Source organism: Quercus suber, unplaced genomic scaffold (assembly GCF_002906115.3).
Source record: "Quercus suber isolate HL8 unplaced genomic scaffold, Cork oak 2.0 scaffold_26, whole genome shotgun sequence".
NCBI lineage: Eukaryota > Viridiplantae > Streptophyta > Magnoliopsida > Fagales > Fagaceae > Quercus > Quercus suber.
This window is the reverse complement of record NW_027069491.1, coordinates 638,949-659,379: the sequence shown is the minus strand read 5'-3', so window position 1 is coordinate 659,379 and position 20,431 is coordinate 638,949. Positions and strand designations below refer to the sequence as shown.

Sequence of the window (20,431 nt, the reverse complement as noted above, 5' to 3'; positions counted from 1 at the left end):
TTTAATCAAAACCCGAGGGTACCGAAGTTCAGGTATGGCAAGAAGTTGTACATACTATATGGAGGCAGAACTGAAATAATTTCAATCAGATAACCCATTTGAGAAAGTCACATCACAACTGACTTTTAGATTTGCTAAATTTGTATGATTAGACTGTTATCCTCATTCCCACAGGTTCAGTAAAAATATCCACTAGAAACCATTGATGAACTGTTTACATAATTCCCTTCAGTTTTCCCAGGTTAGTCTCAATTTCACAGCCACACACATACACACACACATATAGAGAGAGAGAGAGAGAGTGCATATGCTGCTAACTATGGTGATTAAATCACACATAAGACATATATTTATTTATACACCAGAAGCCCAACTTTTCTTTCTAGCAGGAAGACAGAGCAACATTACAAAATAGAGTGCTCAGACTTGTATTTATCCCTCTTTAGAAGAATTATGAATAAGATTCATAGGAATTTATTTTGTGTCTAACTGAAGCAGTAAAATCTGTGATGGTCTTGTCACTTTTCACCTCTCAGTCCCAAGGCAAAAGGATATCTCATAATCCCAGTCCGTGCATGTTCAAATAGAATACTGGGTCATGAGAATAAATCTTAAGCCCACTCATTTAACTGTTATATCAAGCAGACTCCAGAATCCAAACATGACCATCAGTCTGAAAGCCTAACTGATTCAAAAAGATCAATTCACACAAAATACACATAAATGAGGACATAGTTTACGTACACCAAGAGAAGGTCCTTCACAAAATTAATCAATTCTTTGGGTAAGTTCGATGGTCAGGTCCAACGTCACGTGACCCAGTATTTATGTAAGGCCCTCGGAAAGTTGCCTGTGGTGGCAGTGGCTTTGTTGGGTCAATAACAGGCTTTCTTGAGGACCTGGATAAAACAAACCATGCAATTCTAACTCTTGCAATCAAATACAACCATCTGCAGTATACACATCATAGAGAGAAATTTACGTACCCCATGTAAAAGGGAAATGCCAAGCCTGCAGCTGCAAAAACTACTAAACCAGTAGCAACAATGGCATTGCGTGCTTTTGTCATTGAGGCCACCAAAGCAAATTAAAAGTATGACCTGAAAAAACGGACAAGAAAATATCACTGATATGTGCCACCTTCTAATGTCAAGGCAACTGTAGCAATTTATTTTAGAACAATTTATCTAAATACCATGCCTGTATATGCCAGAGAAACACACACAATCAAACGTTTTTAAACTTGATTCAATATTGCCTATTAACCTACAGCCAGCAATCTATGGAGAGAATGAATGACTAAAGTCAACTACCAACTAATGTCACCACCAATCAAAGTTACAAACAATTAAATAAGAACAAAATAATGCAACAGATAAACATAATTAGGTCTTAAATTAGATCGTATATAATTGCTAGAAAAGGCATAATATATAACATATAAGTTATTGCTTGTTGGCTCCTCTCTAAAATGCAACCCACAAACAACACACCTTTCAAGATTTTAACTTCTGAGAAAAAAAACAAGTATATAAATGTTAGCATTCAAAATGTGATTACAACCAAATCTACAGGCAGAGAAGATAGGAAAAACTTAAGACATTCCTAATAATGGCATTCAGTTGCTTCAATTCATAGCACCAGAGCGCCTAACAAGATCTCAATCGTCCCAAAACAACACGCTAATTGTATAGTTCTTGGCAACAGATACATACACAATAGAAAACCCATCTAATCTAAAGACAAAACGAACATAACCAAGATCACATTACTGCAAGAAGACTAACATCCAATCAAAATGATAAAAAGATCTAAGCATAGCTATAACATATGGTTGTTTAAACTATATGAGCTATAAAGAAATGGTCCTAGTATTCGTCTACATTTCAACATACCAAGTGAAGCAAAAAAAAAAAAAAAATTCCTAAAAATATCATAGATTACAACTATCCAAGAAATAAATTCATGACAATGAATTACTCCCCTCTTCACAACAATTACAAATTTACAACTCTATCAAAATATTAGACCAAATCTACAATTACAACAATAAGTTTGCGAAAAGAAAAAAGGACAATGGCTTTGTTTTTGCTTCAAAGTGGTCTGCAGAAACAATCACCAAAAGTAGTTTCAAATTTACAAACCTTAATCTTTCTGATCAATGTTTAAAACGAGGTTAAGAAAATGGGTCGACCTAAAATCCTAAACAAACATTTATTATAGTGAATCGTGTCTTCCATCATCATAATCATTAAATGGGAAATGAAGAAATCTAATAAACCCTAAGAAGAAGAAGAGTAAAGTGGAGAGCATATTGAATCATCAAATTACAACTTACCTCGTATGAGCCTTTTTTTTTTTTTTTTGTGTACTTCTGTTTCTGACTCGGATTGGTCCACAGGGGAAGTATTAAAAAAACAAATTAAAAAAAAAAAAAAAAAAAGATGTCACAGACTCACGGCCCAGGCTTGCTAGAGGGATCACTGATTAGCAAGTGGACTTTGAATTGGACGGGTCTCACGGCCCACGGTTCGGTAATTTGCTTACTTAAAAAAGAATGATAATAATAATGTTTTTTTTTTTTTTTTGGATAGAATTATATGATTTGAAATTATAATATTTTCTGGTTTACTATAAAAAGAAAAAAAAAAGGAAATCAATGAGCTCAAATTTAACCATTTATGTTTTTTTTTAAAGAAAATTTTTAACCATTTATGTAAGTTGTTCCCAAGTTAATAGAATGATGTTTTACATGTCGTTTATACTAATATCAGTGATGGTTCTAAAAAAAATTTCTACGATGGTCATTAAAAATAGAATTTAAATTATGTAAAATCTAATAAAAATAGAACTTCATATATTAACAAAAAAAAAAACACGCAAATGCATAGAAGTTTTTCAATTTCCTTCTACGAGTTTTATTATTTTGAGATCTTCGCATGATAGTCTTATTATCAATACATCAAACTACATTTCTTTCAAAATTTTAGTTAAATACAAATTTTCTTGAGTTTTTTCTTTTGCTTGTAAGGACCTAATATATTGTTGACGAACCAAAGTTTAAGGACAAATGTTGGCTACAAACTATGTTGCAGCCTAAGGTTACAATTCTCACTAAAAAAATTTACATGGCTACATATTTTGAAAATCTAATATTAAATTGCATGTTCTTTGTGTTCTTAAAATATATGTCAAATTTCATATCAATCGGATATTGTTTACTATTCAATCCATAAACATATTTTTTATATATAATTTTAGACTACGAAAACTCAAAATTCAAACATTTAATTGAGGACATAACTGTTGATATTTGATTTTCTTGAAATTTTGCAAGTATGAAGGATATAATAAGAAATGTAATATTTGTCAAAATTCACATCCAATAAAAAATTTAAGGGGAGTTGTAGCATTTGTCTACAATCAAGTTTATTGCCAAAATTTGTCCAAAGTGTAATTATATTGGGCCTAAAAGAATTTAGGGTGGTCATAAATTTTGTTTAAAGATAAAAATCATAAACTTTTTAAAATTTATATATAATAATTTTTTTTCCAAGTGGTGGTCCTTTAACCCCCGAACTCAATGCGGAGCCACGTCTAACTTGTACACATTATTTTTCTAATCAAACATAATGCTTGGAACTCGAGTTTGACAAATTATATGTCAAACAGATTGCTACATAACTAAATAAGTTGGTCATGTGCTATTTAGCAAATTTTTCCAATTATTTGTGTTCTTGACGTGGGATTGATAGCTAGATTAGTTTGTCAAGGTTATTTTTGTCATTCAACCATGGAGACAGCAAGTGTGTTGATGTTGTTTTGCTAGGGTTATGTAATGATTTTTCGAAACAGTTTTATTCTAGTAATCTCTTTGATGCAAAGGTTTTATTTGATTAGTTCCTTTTTTTTTTCTTTTTTGAGATGATATTTACATTATATATTTAATGATGTTTGGTGATTATGATGAAAATTGGTCTTCCAAAATCCAAATATAGCTAATATTTTTTATTTGAAATATCATCCATGTCTAGCTTTAGTCACATGATCTTTTTAATGCATTATGTGGCTTATTTAAATATTACTCATAAATAGTCTTATAAATCGCTACCTAATGAATAGGAGAGCAACTTTGTTCTTTAATGAACTATGTAATAAAAACACTTAAATGATTTCATAAATTGCCACAATTACAACATATCATTTCAACATGGTTTATTGGAAATTTTGAGTAATGCTAAGACCATTACAAATTTTACTACGCTTACATATTATTGTGTCACCAATTACACAAAAAAAAAAAAAATTAAAATTTAAAAAATTTCATTTAGAAAATAGTTGAATCCCACTAATCACATTAATTTCCACGTCATTGACTTATGTAATAAAACTCGTAATACATTTAGCCAAGGCCAGAGCCCCATAGTGGCTTGGGGGGACCCTGGCCCCTGCACACACACACACACACACAAAAAAAAAAAAAAAAAAAAAAAAAAAAAAAAAAAAAAAAAAAAAAATTCCAATCGAGTAGATAGAAAAAAAAATTAGGCCCCCCCAATATTGGACAACCGGCCCCACCCCCCCCAATGCCCAATTCTCAACTTTTCTCCCAAGCTCAACTCAAATATTCTCCTAAGTCTAGCTTTAGTTTTAGGCCTTATCACCTTATGTACTCCAAATAAAACAAGTTGGTCTGCTCAAGTCCAAACACTGAAAACAAAACTTCACTTTCTCTTCATCTCAAAAAATCCACCCACTAACCCATGGAATCTCTTTCTTTACTTCTTATTCTTTTGTTTTGTCTTCTTTGATACACTTTCATTTGCATTGGTATCGTTGCCTACCTACCAGCCCCCAAAACTCCAGTCCTTTGTACTCATAGTTCGAAAAAAAAAAAAAAAAATCTAACCAATTTTTTCTTTCTTCATCAGTTTTAGTTTTGAAACTTGGTGACTACTTGGTGATTGGTGAGTTTTCTTCTCTTTCTTAAGCATTAGACATTCATCTCTTTTTAGTGTCTTTTTTTTTTTTTTCTCAACTATCTACACTTAAATATTCACATGCTCTTTATATTTTCATAAATTTTTAGAGAAATACATGATTGAAAGCATGGGGAGATTGTTTGTGATGAGTCTTGAAGGGAAGATCTAAAGTTTGAGGCAGTCAGGCAAAGGCAGTAGGCATTGCCACACAGGTAACACATCTTTGCAATTTGTGAAGACAAAATTTCTAAGGTAAAATTGTTTTGATTTATTACCTATTTTTGATTAGTTAGATATCATGTGGCTGTGGATGTAGCTATGGGTGTTGTTAAATTGTTTGGTTTATGTTGTGTACCAATACTTGTGTGTTTAATTTTTGTTTTTATTTGAGAGGTTATTATTAATTAAAGTTGTATTAAAATGGGTTGTATGTTTAAATTATAATGGAAATTTTGTTTTTTCTAGAGTATGAACAACATCCATATAACTAAGTAAAAATTTCTAATTAAAATTTCATTTTTTAAACTTCTTTTCAAGTTAATTTCTGAGTCATGTTCTTAAAGCTAAAAGAATTATGAGCAAACGAAAAACAATTGATGCATTCTTTAAGAAAAAAGATGTTAGCAATTCAGAAATTAGGACACTTGTGGCTGTAGAAACAAATGTTGATACTTCAATGTCTGATGAACACCCTAACCTCTCCAAATGTTCAAGAATTCCATATAACTAAGTAAAAATTTCTAATTAAAATTTTATTTTTTAAACTTCTTTTCAGGTTAATTTCTGAGTCATTTTCTTAAAGCTAAAAGAATTATGAGCAAACAAAAAACAATTGATACATTCTTTAAGAAAAAAGATGTTAGCAATTCAGAAATTAGGACACCTGTGACTGTAGAAACAAATGTTGATACTTCAATGCCTGATGAACACCCTAACCTCTCCAAATGTTCAAGAATTCAATCTGAAGAGATAGATCGTGATCCAGGATCACGTAAACAAATATGTGAATTCCCTATCAACAAACAAGATGAAATCCGACGAGCTTATCTCAAAAAGGTTCATATCAACCTAAAAATATAGACTATCCATACAACAATGATACTCACCGTCGTCAATTCAACCTTCATGGTTCGAATCGGCCCCCCCATGTAAAAATTCTTGGCAATGCCCCTATGTTTAGCAATTTTCAGAAATTTTTGTTCACACAATGCACCAATTAGGAGCTTATCACCCACAAAGGGTGAATATACAATCCCTGTAATGCGTCCAAACCAACCTCACAAACTAAACTCTCCTTGTAGCCGAAAAGCCAACACATAGATCTCCCTCTTCCATAGCCAAACCCAAAATCCATAACCAGTTATGGACCCCACAAGTCAACACCACCATTGTGTGTTTTTTTAATATTTCACAAGTAGTATGGTTCCAATTGAAGGCATTGCAAAGATCGCATACTCACCTATTGCAGGTGATTTGCCCTTCTAGAATGTCTGTTTAGTAGTAGATTAGAAAATCTTAAGTTTGGACAAAGTCAAGAATTGGAGCCTCTTCTTTTCTTTTCTTTTTTTTCTTTTTTTTTTTCTCTCAATTTTACGGACAAGAAACTAGCTAGGCTGCATTTGTTTCACATGAAAACCAATTCCGGTAAGTATTTTACACCATTGTGTGTGTTTGGCACCAACTAAAAATATGGTCAAACTGAAAATGTTTTACACTTTGACCGTAAAATACTCCCTCTTACCCGTAAAATCATTTCCATAGTTGTTTTACCTTCAAACAATATTTTACGGACTGAAAATCTAAAGAGAGACTAAGTGAGAGAGAGCCAAAGCCGAGCAAGGAGAGGGTACTGCCGGTGATGCCCAAAACCACCCCTCGACACACGGCCCCATCGTTGCATGCAAGCCACTCCGCCGACCCATCCCTTGTCCTCGTCCTCACTAACCCACCTCCATCAACCCAAAAAGAGAGAGAGATTGAACCTGGGAGAATCTCATCGCTGCCGCCAGCTCATAGTCACTGCATGAAGCTTGTCATCACCGCCAAACACAGATCAGAGCCTTGACCTGATTTCAACCTCTCTCGATCTACCTCTCTCTTTCCCTCAATCTCTCACTCTTTCTTCCTCCTCTCACCAAGTTTGTGAATAAAAAATGTTTTTATTTTGATTTTTGGTTGTGTTAAGTGAATATTTTGAATTTTTTTTGTTATAAAATTTGTTTGGAAGCTAAAAAAATAGTTGAAAAAATATGAAAAATTGATAAGAAAATAGCATTTTCAAAAGGTAGGAAAATTGGTAGGAAAACATCAAAAATCATTTTCTTGACTATTTTTCATTGAAAAACCAAATACTCGAATTTCATTTTCCTTACGATAATTCAGTTTCCCTTGCATTCATTTTAAACTCAGAATTTAATTTACATTAAACCAAACGCAGCCTAAATTGTTATTTCAATAGTGAGTCAATTCATATTTAGAAATAAAAAGGAATGGAACAACTTCCATGTGATGCCCAGCTGCACCATAGTTTTCCCTCGTACTCAAAAAAATAATGGAGAAAATAATTAGTAATACAAGAAAAAGGGCCAAGCTTAACCATAATCTGCCAACCACCACAATTTTCTCTATTTATTATTGTCCTAAATCTTGAATGTCAATTCAGGAACAAGCATCTTTTGCAGAATTGGGACCATAAATTAATCCATTATTTAGAGATTAAAAAAAATGCAAAAACAGTGAGAACACACAAACATTATCCTACTTTTGTGATCTCCAACAACAGAAAAACCAGTACCACAGGAAAAACAGAACCATAAAAGCAACACCATCAATCGAAATCCACCATTAAAAGCTAAAATCCACAATATCCAAAAGAACACCTTAGGTAAGCACGGTACACCAGAGGTAAACTGACATATCTCTATGCAGTACCAAAGACAAGTATAAAATTCCCCAAATAGGAGAATTAACAGTACATAGCCAAGTTCCAAACATCCAAACTATTTTTCTTTTATCCAAACAGAAACCCTACTAACCATTCATTTTCACTTCTAGAGATTAAAAGCGAACTAAGTGAAAAAGATCACTTGGCAAGCATGTTCTGCTGGGCCTGGTTCTCCTGCTGCTGCTGATAGTTCAGAGGCCTCCTGAAGAGCATGATGTGTGGCTCGGGACGATGAATTGCATAGTGGACCCATCCACGGCTCTGCTGAACCCCAATTGCACGCCACTCGTTCTGAAAGTAATGTCAAAAAATAAAAACAAAACACAAAATAAACCCTCTAAAAATAAACAACATTTGCATTTCGTTTTCATTCTTCACAATACACGGCAAGGGGGATTTTAACCCAGATAGTCTTGATTTGGTTCTATAACTAAAGGAAAACAAGAAACCGATAGTCTTCATTTGCAATAACAAATATAAGAAAGAAATCGACAAAAGTCCATCATAAAGTCATTGGAAGAGCGTATTGATACATTCAGTTTTAGGGATAGACAAACTGAAAAATCGATTCGGGTTCATTACTCTATAAATCAAATAGCAGAGAAAATAAGGTCAAAGTTTCACACCCTTGTATTTGTTCATCAACCCAAGTGTAGCAACTATTACACAACTAGAAAGAACCATGTTTTTTTTTTTTGATAAAAGAACCATGTTATACCTAACTAGAACCTTATCGACCATGCTTATTTAGTACTTTAAATAAGAACTAAACCAGATTAATTAAATTCCAAATATTTAATCCACTTAAGTAAAACTTGTTAAGCTTTTCTCTGCAATTAAAGAGTCCATTTGGTTAGGCGATTGGGGAGTCTAAAAGTGCATTTTTTTTTTTTAAATCCAACAACTTTTCATTTACAAACGCTCATTTTAAACTCAATACACTGATTCACAACAGTTTATACAAACGCACAGAGAAAACGTTTTAAATATCTCAGGATCAAATTTCCAGTGCCGATTCTACTTTATCATTAACGCAACAAAACAAATCAAAAAGAAACGTTTCAAGTAAATAAAAACTAAAAATAAAAATAAAATACGCCGAAAATTATGAAAACCCTAAATTGCTTACTTCAGAGAGAAGACGATTCTTGGGAAGCAATTTGGCCACTTCAGGAGGCAGCACCACATGACTGTACGGACGATCACAGATTAGAAAAATACGCACCAAAATTTTCATTAAATTAAAAAGAGAGAGAGAGAGAGTAGGAAATGGTGGTTACCGATACTCGTAAGTGTCATCGAAGTACTTGTCGGAGTATTGGATCTGACCCATTTTTCTCGCTCACTGAAGCTTTTCGCGACGATTAGATCACTGAGGATTTCCGATCTGTGAAGAAATTGACACGATTTTAACAGTTCAAATATTGGAAATGGAAATTGATTCAAAATTTTTGGAAATCAAAGGATAAAGAGAAGAGTATAACCTTGGAGGGAGTAAGTGAGAGACAGAGGAGCGCAAAAGAAGGTTAGAGAGAGAGAGAGAGAGAGAAAGGCGGAGAGAGGGTATTTCAATGTGAACAAGGGAAGTGGGGGAGCACAATGTAAATTTGCTTTCCTATAATTTGTGTTATTATTAGTGGAATATTTTTATATTTGGAAATTAAAGTTAAACGGCTTTCTCGTGAGTTTTGAATTTCAAATTTTTTCAATTTTTCCCGCTTTTAAGCTTTTGCTGATTGATTAATGGGTCTAGAATTTGCTTCCGAAACTGCTTTGAGCTTTCTCAACGGTAACAAGATCTTTTTGTTTTTTTAAAATAAAAAGTTTATCCAGCAGCTTTTGTCACCAACTTTTATGCTGTTTTTGGATCCTGTTTCATTAAGCTTAATATTTTCTATTTTTAAAAGAAATGTAAAATTTTCTATGTAAGTATAAATGTAATTATACTACTTAGTTCTCACATTATAAAGAAAATTAACTAAATAAATAGGAAAACGGCTTTCTCGTGAGTTTTGAATTTCAAATTTTTTCAATTTTTCCCGCTTTTAAGCTTTTGCTGATTGATTAATGGGTCTAGAATTTGCTTCCGAAACTGCTTTGAGCTTTCTCAACGGTAACAAGATCTTTTTGTTTTTTTAAAATAAAAAGTTTATCCAGCAGCTTTTGTCACCAACTTTTATGCTGTTTTTGGATCCTGTTTCATTAAGCTTAATATTTTCTATTTTTAAAAGAAATGTAAAATTTTCTATGTAAGTATAAATGTAATTATACTACTTAGTTCTCACATTATAAAGAAAATTAACTAAATAAATAGGTTGTTGGTCGTATCGCAAATTTATAAAATATTTTCATTAATTTAATAGACATTTTATAATCATGCATACTTCTAATGTACCTCTTTACTTCATTCACCTTACTTCAATCCAATGATTCACATCATTTCTAATCTTTTCATTTTTATGAATTATTAATCCAAGATATCAAGAGCTTTTGCTGAGTCTTTAGCATCTCTTAGTCATCAAGTCTTATCACCCTTTCCTTTGTATTTCTACTTTTACTAAATTTATATTCTTTGTACTAAAATTATTTTAGTCCGACTTAATCAATCTTTAGATTCTATGGCTTAAATCTCCAAGTTTCCAACTTGGCGTTTACTTTACTTCTAGTTTCATTTCATCCACTAAATATATATAATATGATAAAATCATAGACCAAGAGATTTCCATGGATCAATTTAGCAAGTTCATCCATCCTGGGTGCAAAAAGTGCATTCTATAAAAATCAATTTAGCGAGCTCCTCCATTCCTTGTGCAAAAAATGCATTTTATAAAAAATATTGTTTTATATTGAAGTAAAACATTTACTAAAACGTAATAAACTTCAATAATACATAAATTCTCGTTAACTTAACTGATAAAGTCTCTTATTATTAAATAAGAATTCTAAAATTTAAACCTTGCCAAAGACTAGTAGATGGGTTTGCCCGATAATAAAAGGTAATCATTATTCAACAGATGTCTAAGATTGATATTATATCATTCCTGATAGAATTCCGGTTACTGGTCGAGAAACTGATTGTTCTCAAAAAGTGAGGCTTAACTAGAAAGTCTTCATCGGATTGAGATAATGGCTGAGCAGTGTTTTCCTTGGGGATTTTTCTTGGGAAGGTGGGTGTTAGGATGGTGAGAAAAAACACTACTGCAAGCAAATGGATTATAGTACAAGTTAACCCAAGACATAAGTAATTTACATAAGCATGCAGCCTTGTTTTCTTCTCCATACTTCAATACTATTGCAAGCCCAAATCTGAAATGGAAAATTTCTGAAATTCATTGCCAAAACCAACAACAGTTAGAACACTACACATTTCAAAATTTTGCAAGTTCCCAACAACCTGCTCTAGTTTTCTACAATTTCCACTGACTAAGATCTCTCCTCTCATATCTGTGCTACAAAAAATATATCAGCTTGTAAATAGAGGTGTAATGTCTACTTTTCTGTACACCAAAAGACAAAAAGATCCTATACATCTTAAAGGAAAAGCCTCCGCAAAATAATGCCTTCTCCATTTCACCCAAAAAAAAAAAAAAATCCAGACAATCCAACACCTTCATACCAATAATTCAGCAAATTCAGGGACTGACTTCTGCAGCACTGATGTCCCTTGGAATATAACAGTATGGTAATGTTTCTTGAACTTGTTGAGCTGCAACATGAAAAATGAACACATCAAACTCAATCCTAAATTTGTTATGCTCCAAAACAGAACATGTGAAGAAACACGCACCTCATCTTGTGTTACTTTATTAAAACCAAATTTATTTGTCCATATTGATTCTGCTTCATCAGCAGCTGGTAGCACAAGGTTTCTCACATTTAAAGAGCTAAGCAGCCTCTCAATGCAAGAAAACAAGGACTGGAAGTAACCCTACCAAAACAATGTTCATCAAGTCAGAATAGGTTCCACCATCCAAAGAAAAAAACAATCATCCCAGCAGTAGATTAAAATTACCTGTCCTTGATAATCGGTATCTGTTGCTACCAAAGGAAGCTCCGCCACTTCCTGCCCAAATATACGAAACATTCCAGCTGACACGACTGATTTGCTGCATAATAAGGAATAATTATCAGAACAATATCTCTGCTCAACAAAATTATCTAGTAAAACACTTGGAGACATGATTCTTACTTGACTGTTAGTACGGCACAGTAAACCCCCCCAAAGTCTTGGCCGCGGATATTCCTTCTGCAAAACCATTTAAATATTAGATTCAATTGGGTGTCATATAAAACAAAGAAAGAAAGCAAGGAGGTAGAATAAATAAACAAACACACACACACGTGTTGAAGAGGTAGAATGTTAACGCTCACCCATATATCATTGAAGGAATAAAGTCTCGACCTGAAGCAGAATCAACTATAGGATCAAAACGTTCCTAGAGCACGTCCAAAAAAAAAAAAAACCCGATAAGTACTTTAAAGCAAAATCTTTCCCCTCAAGTCAAGACAAAATATCTCAAAATATCAACATGAATTACACAAGCTAGAAGCAAATGAGGCATGACCAATGCATTAATATTATGTGAGAATTTGCATATGTTGTACCCCACACAACAAAAGATGTAACAATTTGATCTACCAGATGCGTACTATAATAGAACCTCACAAATTTTTTTAGGTAATGGAAAATCACTAATATGTGTGTGTGTGTGTGTGTGTATAGAAATACATTATTACTCACATGGAAAATGGATACAGCCTTAGATAGCAACTGTCTAGTCTCATCAGAAGAAACCAACTTCCAATTAAGAACCCTCCATCTTATATCAAAATTAGCATCACTGTCTGAACCTTTCTCTTCATGCTTCATCCTTATAGCATTCAGAAGTGAGTCTGGAAGTGCCTGTTCTCCTTCAACAACCAAATTTTCTAAAGCAGAATGAATCTTGTTGCACTCTATGCAACAGAACCACTTCCCTTTTGGCAATTCCTAGTGGAAAAGTAATGTCAACATTTGCAAATAGAAAATAAGTAATTATGGTCACAATAAACTGCAAAATCTTGACTAATAAAAATTCACACCTTAAGATTCTCCATATTGTTTTCCTTCAAACAGCCAACATGATATTCCCTTTCACACTGAGGGAAGAGTGCACAATATCAGCAATGTAAATAAACAAACTATAAATGCAAAAGCACTTCAAAACTAAGACTTAACAAGTCCAGACATGATCTGAAAATAAGATACCTGGTCACAGAAAATAACGGTGCGAGGACCAAAACTTTTGCTGAAATCATGGCCTCTGCAAGAATCCAATCAAACATATCAGAAGTTGTTAAGTTGAAGGTGCAAGTTTGACGTTGATAATGCTAAATGAGCAATTATTAACTGCATATATAAAAAGTTAACAGGTAAATTAGCACTTCAATCCATGTCAAAGAAATCCATCAATAGAAAATGTAAATTGACTAATTTACCTTTATCTTATATAAAAATAAAAAAATAAAAAAATAAAAACTTAAAAGAGGTTCATCATTGTGAAATAGCTTGTGGCAATCAAATATAGGGAAGAATGGGGAGTTAGACATTGAATTCAGCTAGAAGTAAGCATGAACTGGGAGTTTGAAAAAGCAATACAGCTGGTTGGCACTCTCACTATAACAAAAAACGCAAATCTATAATGCTAGAAGATTCGGTTTTTGGAATGATATATAGTGTGCTGATCAACGACTGAAGGCCTTATTTCCATAGATATTTATGCTTGCTGCAAATAAATCTTCTATGAACGAGTATATAGAGCTAGCAGACAGTACGGAACATTGGAATCCTATCTTTGTGAAAGAGGTCCAAGACTGAGGGTTGTAATCAATTAACACTTTTTACTTACTCTGCTCTATCAAGAAAAATGTTGGAGTAGATGATAAAACGTGTTGGAAGTTTTTTTGAAATGGTAATTTTAAAGTCCGATCTTATTATAAGTCTTTAGGAGAGGTCATCAATTCATGTCTCCCTTGAGAGGCTATTTGGATGGTAAATGCACCTTGAAAAGGTTGCATTTTTATTTTTATTTTTTGGATTGCAACTTGGGGGAAATTTCTTACAATTAATAATCTTACAAAATGGAAGAGGGTTATTGAGGTTTGATGTTTTATGCATAAAAGAAATGGAGAGTCTACAAACCATCAGCTATTTCAATGCTTTGTGGCTAAAAAGTTATGGAATTTACTGTTTAACGCATTGGTATGAGATGGTTAATGCCTAATCCAGTGCCTGCTTTGCTCAAAATATAAGCGAAGAAAACCTGTGCTGTTTAGGAAAAGATCTTGGAATGTGATGCCATTCTATCTCATGTGGACTATTTGGAGTGAAGGAAATAGAGGGCATTTGAGGTTCAAGAGATTTCTATCAATAGAATCAAGTTGTCCTTCGTCCAAACTCTCTTTTCTTATTCACTGTCAGATGGAAGTAGTCCATCCACTTTACTAGATATTTTGGATCTTCCTACCTGATTCGTTAGTACCATAATCTACAACCTCTTTTCTTATTCACAGTGAAATATTCTTGGCTAGTTTGCTGGTTATATGATATTGGTTTTTCCATTTAGTTTCATTGCAATTAACCAGAAAACTAGACAAGAATTTTGCAAATCATAAACTACATAATAAGGTTAGGTCTTAGAAGCCATCGTCATGATAAGTGTACCCCTCTCCTTATTGCACTGAATAATAAGAGTCCATATCGCACGTAAATACATTAACATTATTAAGTTAATTCAACTCTGGATAAAACTCTTTTACTAAGCTAACTCTACTCTAAATAAAACTCCATTACCCATATTCCAACTATTTCAATTTAGATTCTATTATAAAAAGTTTTAAAATTCTTAAAAGAAATTAAATTTCATTATTTTATTTTACATTATTATATCATCTACCATAAATTTTAGTTTGATTTTAAAAAATAAATCATTTTTTTCATTTTTCTTAATTAATTCATAGCTTTGACTTTACCAATATTTGTGATTTTTCCTTACTTTACATATGAATTTCAATTAATCTGTGCATCACACAGGCACACTGCTAGTATGAATAATTTTCAGAAGTACAAGTACCGGGAAGGCAGAAGAAATTAACCTAAAGTTTAAAATTATTTCCCAAAAAATGGGTAGAAGAAAAACACCTCATCATTACACACGGCAACAAAAAAATCTGGTCTCAATTAAATCACAAGAAATTGGTCAATCAACAAAAACAGATGAGTAATCATTGAAGGCCCTTCAAGTTTCAGTTACAGATTGCTGATATACCATTAAATCATCAGGTATAGCTAAAATTTCATACTATATGTGCTGCACCATTATTTTTCCGGGATTCATGCATGCAAAGAAATTAAAGGCAAAAGAAAATACTGAAGCATCTAATATAGAAACTTCTTAGAGCAAGAACAGTGAAAAAAGAACCTGCATAATGCGCATCCACCAAAGTCAACCTCTGGAGTTTTGACAATACGAATGCATCGCATGGTTATCTGTTCTATAGGATCAACTCCAGCAACCCTTCCAGCAGCTACAGCATTAGCATTACGCTCCACAAATTTTTCTTTCTGGAACACATTCTGGCAATACCTACAGTACCAAGTACCACTCGGAATTCTTGGAAGAGGGACGCACTCTGCAATTAGCCAAATTAACCAACATCACAAATGCAACTCAAGCAGATTGGAGGAAGAACCACAATTATTCCAAATTGTGCATGCTAAACAGTGATTAATAAATCAGAGAGATTGGCCTTTCACACAAACAGTTACAAGAAACTCAAGAACGTGAACCTTTATATATATATATATATATATGTACATATATATATAGGTGCTAAATTATGATGTCCACAGTTTCACAGAATTTTTTTTTTTCCAAAGAATTAGGCAACAAATAAGTTACAGAAATATATATTTGCAACTCAAAACACAATATGCACATCTCTCTCTCTCAATATAGTCCGGAGGAATTTCAGCACATAACTATAATATATGAGAAATTGGATCTTTACCACCAGGTAAAAGGTTCCAATCACACAATGTATTCAAGAAAAACAAAATCTCACCTATGTGAAAGGCCCGCGGGCATCCATCACAGCACAGGAGATCCCCTCCATCCGCACAGATGGTGCAGAGATCATCATTTTCATGGGTAGAGAATTTCCGATCTTTTGAAAGCGATATAGACAATTCATGCAGAGACACTCCATTAGATGTGTAAATGTGTAGGTAACTGCCAAACAAACAAGAGCAAGTCAAATGAAGACATAATAAATAAATAAATAAAGAAAACTAATACAACTTATTTCCTGTCAATTTCTAAAAATCCTATCTCCAAAATAAGCATGGACCCAGCCCATGGAAGTCTTGCCAGAATCATGTCAATTGGCAAATAAGGAAACAATTGATTTGGACTCAGATATACACCAGATATACACCAACTACAGGACCACTGAGGAGATAAGACCACATGATTTGACCTCAACCACAAAAATGAGTAGAACAAATACTCACGGCTTGCGACGTGATGCCCAACCAGCATGAGCTTCAAACTGTGAGGGGCTGACCTGTTCAAAACATGCCAATAAGATTAATCTCTGGCACGCACAATATTCAATAGAACATATAACCGCTCAGAAAAGATTCCAAAAGAAAGAGAACATTTCTGGCATACATGATAATCAGAAGAAACCAATTTACCTCAGAGTTGCAGCAAGTACAATAAATTCCAATTCCCTTTTTGTAACCGACCAACAATTTCTGCCAACAAATCGCTACTCAGAAAAGAAATCTAATAAAATAATGTATGTGTGCGTGTGTGTATATATATATGTGTGGTTTGTTGATATTCTATTCATTGCTACAACCTGTCCACGAGAATAATATGCCACTTCTGTCCCATCTGGCAGAACATCTTCTTCAAAAACCAACTTATGCAAGCGTAGGTCCCTTTCAAAAGAATAAGAAGGAAAGGACAAAGTTTAACATTCTAATTGGAATCACTACAAAACAGCAAATTGCTGGACATGTATCAAATTGAACAGAATAATAAAATTAGAAAGATACTTACTTTCTAGTAATTCTTCCCTGGCTCTTACTTCGAGATGAGGTACACTTTGAAACGTTGTCAAATGACTTTGCAACATTTTCAGATGACTTTGAAACATTTTCAGATGACTTTGGAACCAGAACTGGTTTTGGAGATCTGAAATAATTCAAAAAAAATAAATCAATTTTTAAATATCAGAGTTTATAAAATAAATCAAGAAAAGAAAACTGTTGCTTTTTATTATATAGATGATATTTTATTGGAGAATATGGGAGGGAAAATTCAAGTAATCAGCAGGTGAACAAAAATTGAGCCTATAATACAATCTAAATTTAAAAGGGTAAGAAAATCTAGGAATGAAAAAAAAGCATTATAGCAGCCTACAACAACCTCATTTGATCATATCCCAAAACTATTGGTACAACAATAATTTTATATGCCACAAGAGAGTAACAGTCATCCACGTCATATAATAGGAAAAATAAACACCGATATAAACACAATCTATGTGTCACCATTCTAATTTACCTACACCTACCTTATTTAAACATAATGCGAGTCTAACTGTATAAAAAATGCTAAGTTTTAAAACCATGATGAAGGCAGAGTATAAAATCCTAGAATCATATTAGGTCTAGCAGGGCACAACAAAGTAGCATCATAAACTTACCTAGTAAGTTTAAGCTTGCCTCTAAAGCACCTCCTTGATAATATAGCCTATTTGCGTTTCTTCATTTTTTTTATAAGAGCTATTTCTGTTTCTTTATTATACTCCCCATCTACTAGCGCTAACAGTCATTAACAACAAACTAATGAAGGAAAGTCCATAATTAGCAGGGAAATTTGAAAGATGAGCAATTCATTGAACCCTAAAAGTTCAAAATTTAAGAAGTCTTAAAAATAAGGTAATGCATTTAAATTCAATACCTATCTCTTCATCGCTACAATGAAACTTATAATTTACCAAAGAAATCACAACTCCATAATCGGTCCCCTAAGCATCATGTCTGAACACCATCTGTCCTAATTGAAGACTTCCAGAAGGTTCAAAGTGTATATGTATCTGGAAATTGCTAAACACTAATTTCACCTCAGAAATGTGTACTAACAATTTAATATCTATAAAACTAAATAATAAGTATGATAATTTATTTTGTTAAATTGTTACACACAATGTTCATGATGAATTCTATAGTTCAAGATAATCAAATCTAACAAGCTCTAGCCATGTTATAAACAATGTCAACTCAGCAGTGCCAGAAAGGTCTAAAACAATATAACTGCAATGGCAGGATATTAACAATGCATACCTATTGCTAGTATCAATTGTTTGAGCTAGGGTGACTTGAGACTTTTTCAACTCCACACATGATTCACATAGCAGCATTGACTTCCCATTGTAAGATTTAGGAATAGGCTCTGCAATCCATTAAACATCCAAAACATTACATTTTTTTTCCAGGAAAACACACACGCATGCAGATGAACACTATATCCTATCAAAGGCATGTAAAAGCAACCTCTGCAATTCAAACAGATGGACGATTTCTTTAAAGCAGTGCAACCAATAGCATTTTGGACAAACTCATCCAACGTGTCCAACGAAGCATTTAGGCACGCATTCATGACATCACGAAGAGTGTTCCCATTCTCCAGGTAAATATACTCCGGTGGACGTTTATTTGCACTGCCAGCATGCAGCTCAAACACGGTGGGTGTAAGAACCTACATTCAACATAAAAAATAAAGCACACAATGATTCATAAGAACAACAACAACATTAATGGGTCCTCAAAAAACCTTACTTGAAAATAATAACCAAAAACACTCACTTCAACCCCTTTGCATTTGGCACAGTAACACAATATCCCAGAACCTCTAATCACACCTTTCAACCCAGTCTCTCCAGCTGCTCTAACCTGCAATTCAAAAAGACACATAGCCAATACTTCATACCCAAAACCACTTATTTCCCACACATAAACAAGCAATGTTAAAATTAATACCTTGGCACCCCGGACATACTTAACTGGCATTCCCTCGAGAATACCCATCTCGAGTAAATCCTTCAACTTGGATGGAAACTTCTTCAATTTCAACATTCTCATATCAGCCGGAGTCGTTGTAACCATACCCGACGAACTACCTACTCCATCATCAACATTTGCAACCACTTTCTTACCACTCTCTTTCACATTACTCTTCTCCTCTTGCCTCGGCTTCAATGCCGAACGAGTAAACCTCCTTGAAGGCGTCTCTGGAGCCACATTCTTCGGCTTGACATCTTCATTAATCAAAACCCCCTCAATCTTCTCATCCTTAGCCAAATCCTCATTCGTTTTCTCGACTCCCGGCTCCGCCTTCATCTCTTCTTCGTTCACATTCGGCTTGCTTTCGCACACTAATTCCTCTATCTTCACAGGATTCTGAACCATTTCAACCACTCCACCCTTCAATTCCTCGTCGAAAACCGGCATCGACGTGTCCTCCTTGGAAACCCCTTCTCCGGCCGATTCGGATTCTCCAACGTGGCCTTTTGGCTCGTCGTCGCTCGTTAGGTCCACCACGTCGCTTTTCGCTTCCTCCTCGCTCATCGAATCGCCCGAATCTCCCAAATCCTTCGCCTTCTGATCCATAACATCGTCGTTCTCGGCGTCCTTTGGATCCGACTTCTTCAATTTCTTGCTTCTATTGGTCGCCACATCCTCATTCCGGGTCTTCCTGGACCGGGTCCGACCCAAGGACCCGCAGATCTCTGATTGCGCCTTCATTGCGAAGGCGAACTCGCGCTTGTGACCCGTTCGAACCCGAGATAGCAACACGAACTCCTCCGAATCCGTACCGTTCGCCATACACAAACACACAAAGATCGATTCAAATCTGATTTTTCAAAAAAATAAAATAAAAATTTGAGGAATTCAATAATATAGAGAGCAAGAAACAAATACGTGAATCTTCAAATTGGAAAAGATTGAATTAAAGAACAAACCTGTAGCCTCGATTGAAGGGATTGAATATTCTTGAAGAAAAAGATTAGGGTTCGTGAGAAAATAGAGAGAGAGTTTGGGGGTATTGGAAGAGACTGTACGGCTCGGCTTTCTTGGTGTAATTGAAAGAAGACTCGGGGAATGAGAAAGACAAAGAGAGCACACCTGTAATTTTCGCATTGCCGAAAGTACCCCTGGGAGATGACGTTTTGTCTCTTATGGAAGGCGAGGTTTTCGTTTTCCACTTGGAGGTCCTATATTTTTGGTGAATTGTATTTGTACTAGTCTCCATTTTTTCTTTGCGCTGATTTCATTGTTTTCAACTTTTCTTTTTCTTTTTTGTTGTTGTTGTTTTTTTTTTTTTAAAGAAAGATTATCACTTCTAAATTCTAAGGGGAAATTACATTTTACCCGCCTGTGGTTTGCCCAAAA

General features: G+C 34.0%; 3 protein-coding genes across 4 annotated transcripts; all 3 read right to left on the bottom strand.

Annotated features, from left to right (window-relative positions):
- Positions 1-308: 308 nt before the first annotated feature.
- Positions 309-2,395, bottom strand: LOC111988424 (uncharacterized). Of its 2 annotated transcripts, none has more exons than XM_024020215.2 (3): positions 2,339-2,395; positions 987-1,100; positions 309-899 (listed from the first exon to the last, which is right to left on the bottom strand). In XM_024020215.2, exons 2-3 carry the CDS (start codon positions 1,067-1,069, stop codon positions 773-775), a joined length of 210 nt encoding a protein of 69 aa, XP_023875983.1. In that variant the 5' UTR covers positions 1,070-1,100; positions 2,339-2,395; the 3' UTR covers positions 309-772. The 2 variants fall into 2 exon arrangements, with proteins under 2 accessions (XP_023875983.1, XP_023875984.1); XM_024020216.2 differs by lacking the exon at positions 2,339-2,395 and adding an exon at positions 2,145-2,328.
- Positions 2,396-7,795: 5,400 nt separating this feature from the next.
- On the bottom strand, positions 7,796-9,545 carry LOC111988422 (cyclin-dependent kinases regulatory subunit 1). The gene is made up of 4 exons (XM_024020211.2): positions 9,411-9,545; positions 9,207-9,313; positions 9,056-9,116; positions 7,796-8,217 (listed from the first exon to the last, which is right to left on the bottom strand). Exons 2-4 carry the CDS (start codon positions 9,257-9,259, stop codon positions 8,065-8,067), a joined length of 267 nt encoding a protein of 88 aa, XP_023875979.1. The 5' UTR covers positions 9,260-9,313; positions 9,411-9,545; the 3' UTR covers positions 7,796-8,064.
- A 1,688-nt stretch (positions 9,546-11,233) lies between these two features.
- On the bottom strand, positions 11,234-20,132 carry LOC111988423 (uncharacterized). Its single transcript, XM_024020212.2, has 19 exons — positions 20,002-20,132; positions 19,019-19,892; positions 18,845-18,931; positions 18,533-18,737; positions 18,323-18,431; positions 17,034-17,168; positions 16,831-16,912; positions 16,664-16,723; positions 16,478-16,530; positions 16,030-16,196; positions 15,387-15,597; positions 13,175-13,229; positions 13,009-13,065; positions 12,668-12,916; positions 12,298-12,362; positions 12,116-12,172; positions 11,939-12,032; positions 11,714-11,854; positions 11,234-11,632 (listed from the first exon to the last, which is right to left on the bottom strand). Exons 2-19 carry the CDS (start codon positions 19,862-19,864, stop codon positions 11,537-11,539), a joined length of 2,769 nt encoding a protein of 922 aa, XP_023875980.2. The 5' UTR covers positions 19,865-19,892; positions 20,002-20,132; the 3' UTR covers positions 11,234-11,536.
- Between the last annotated feature and the right edge of the window lie 299 nt (positions 20,133-20,431).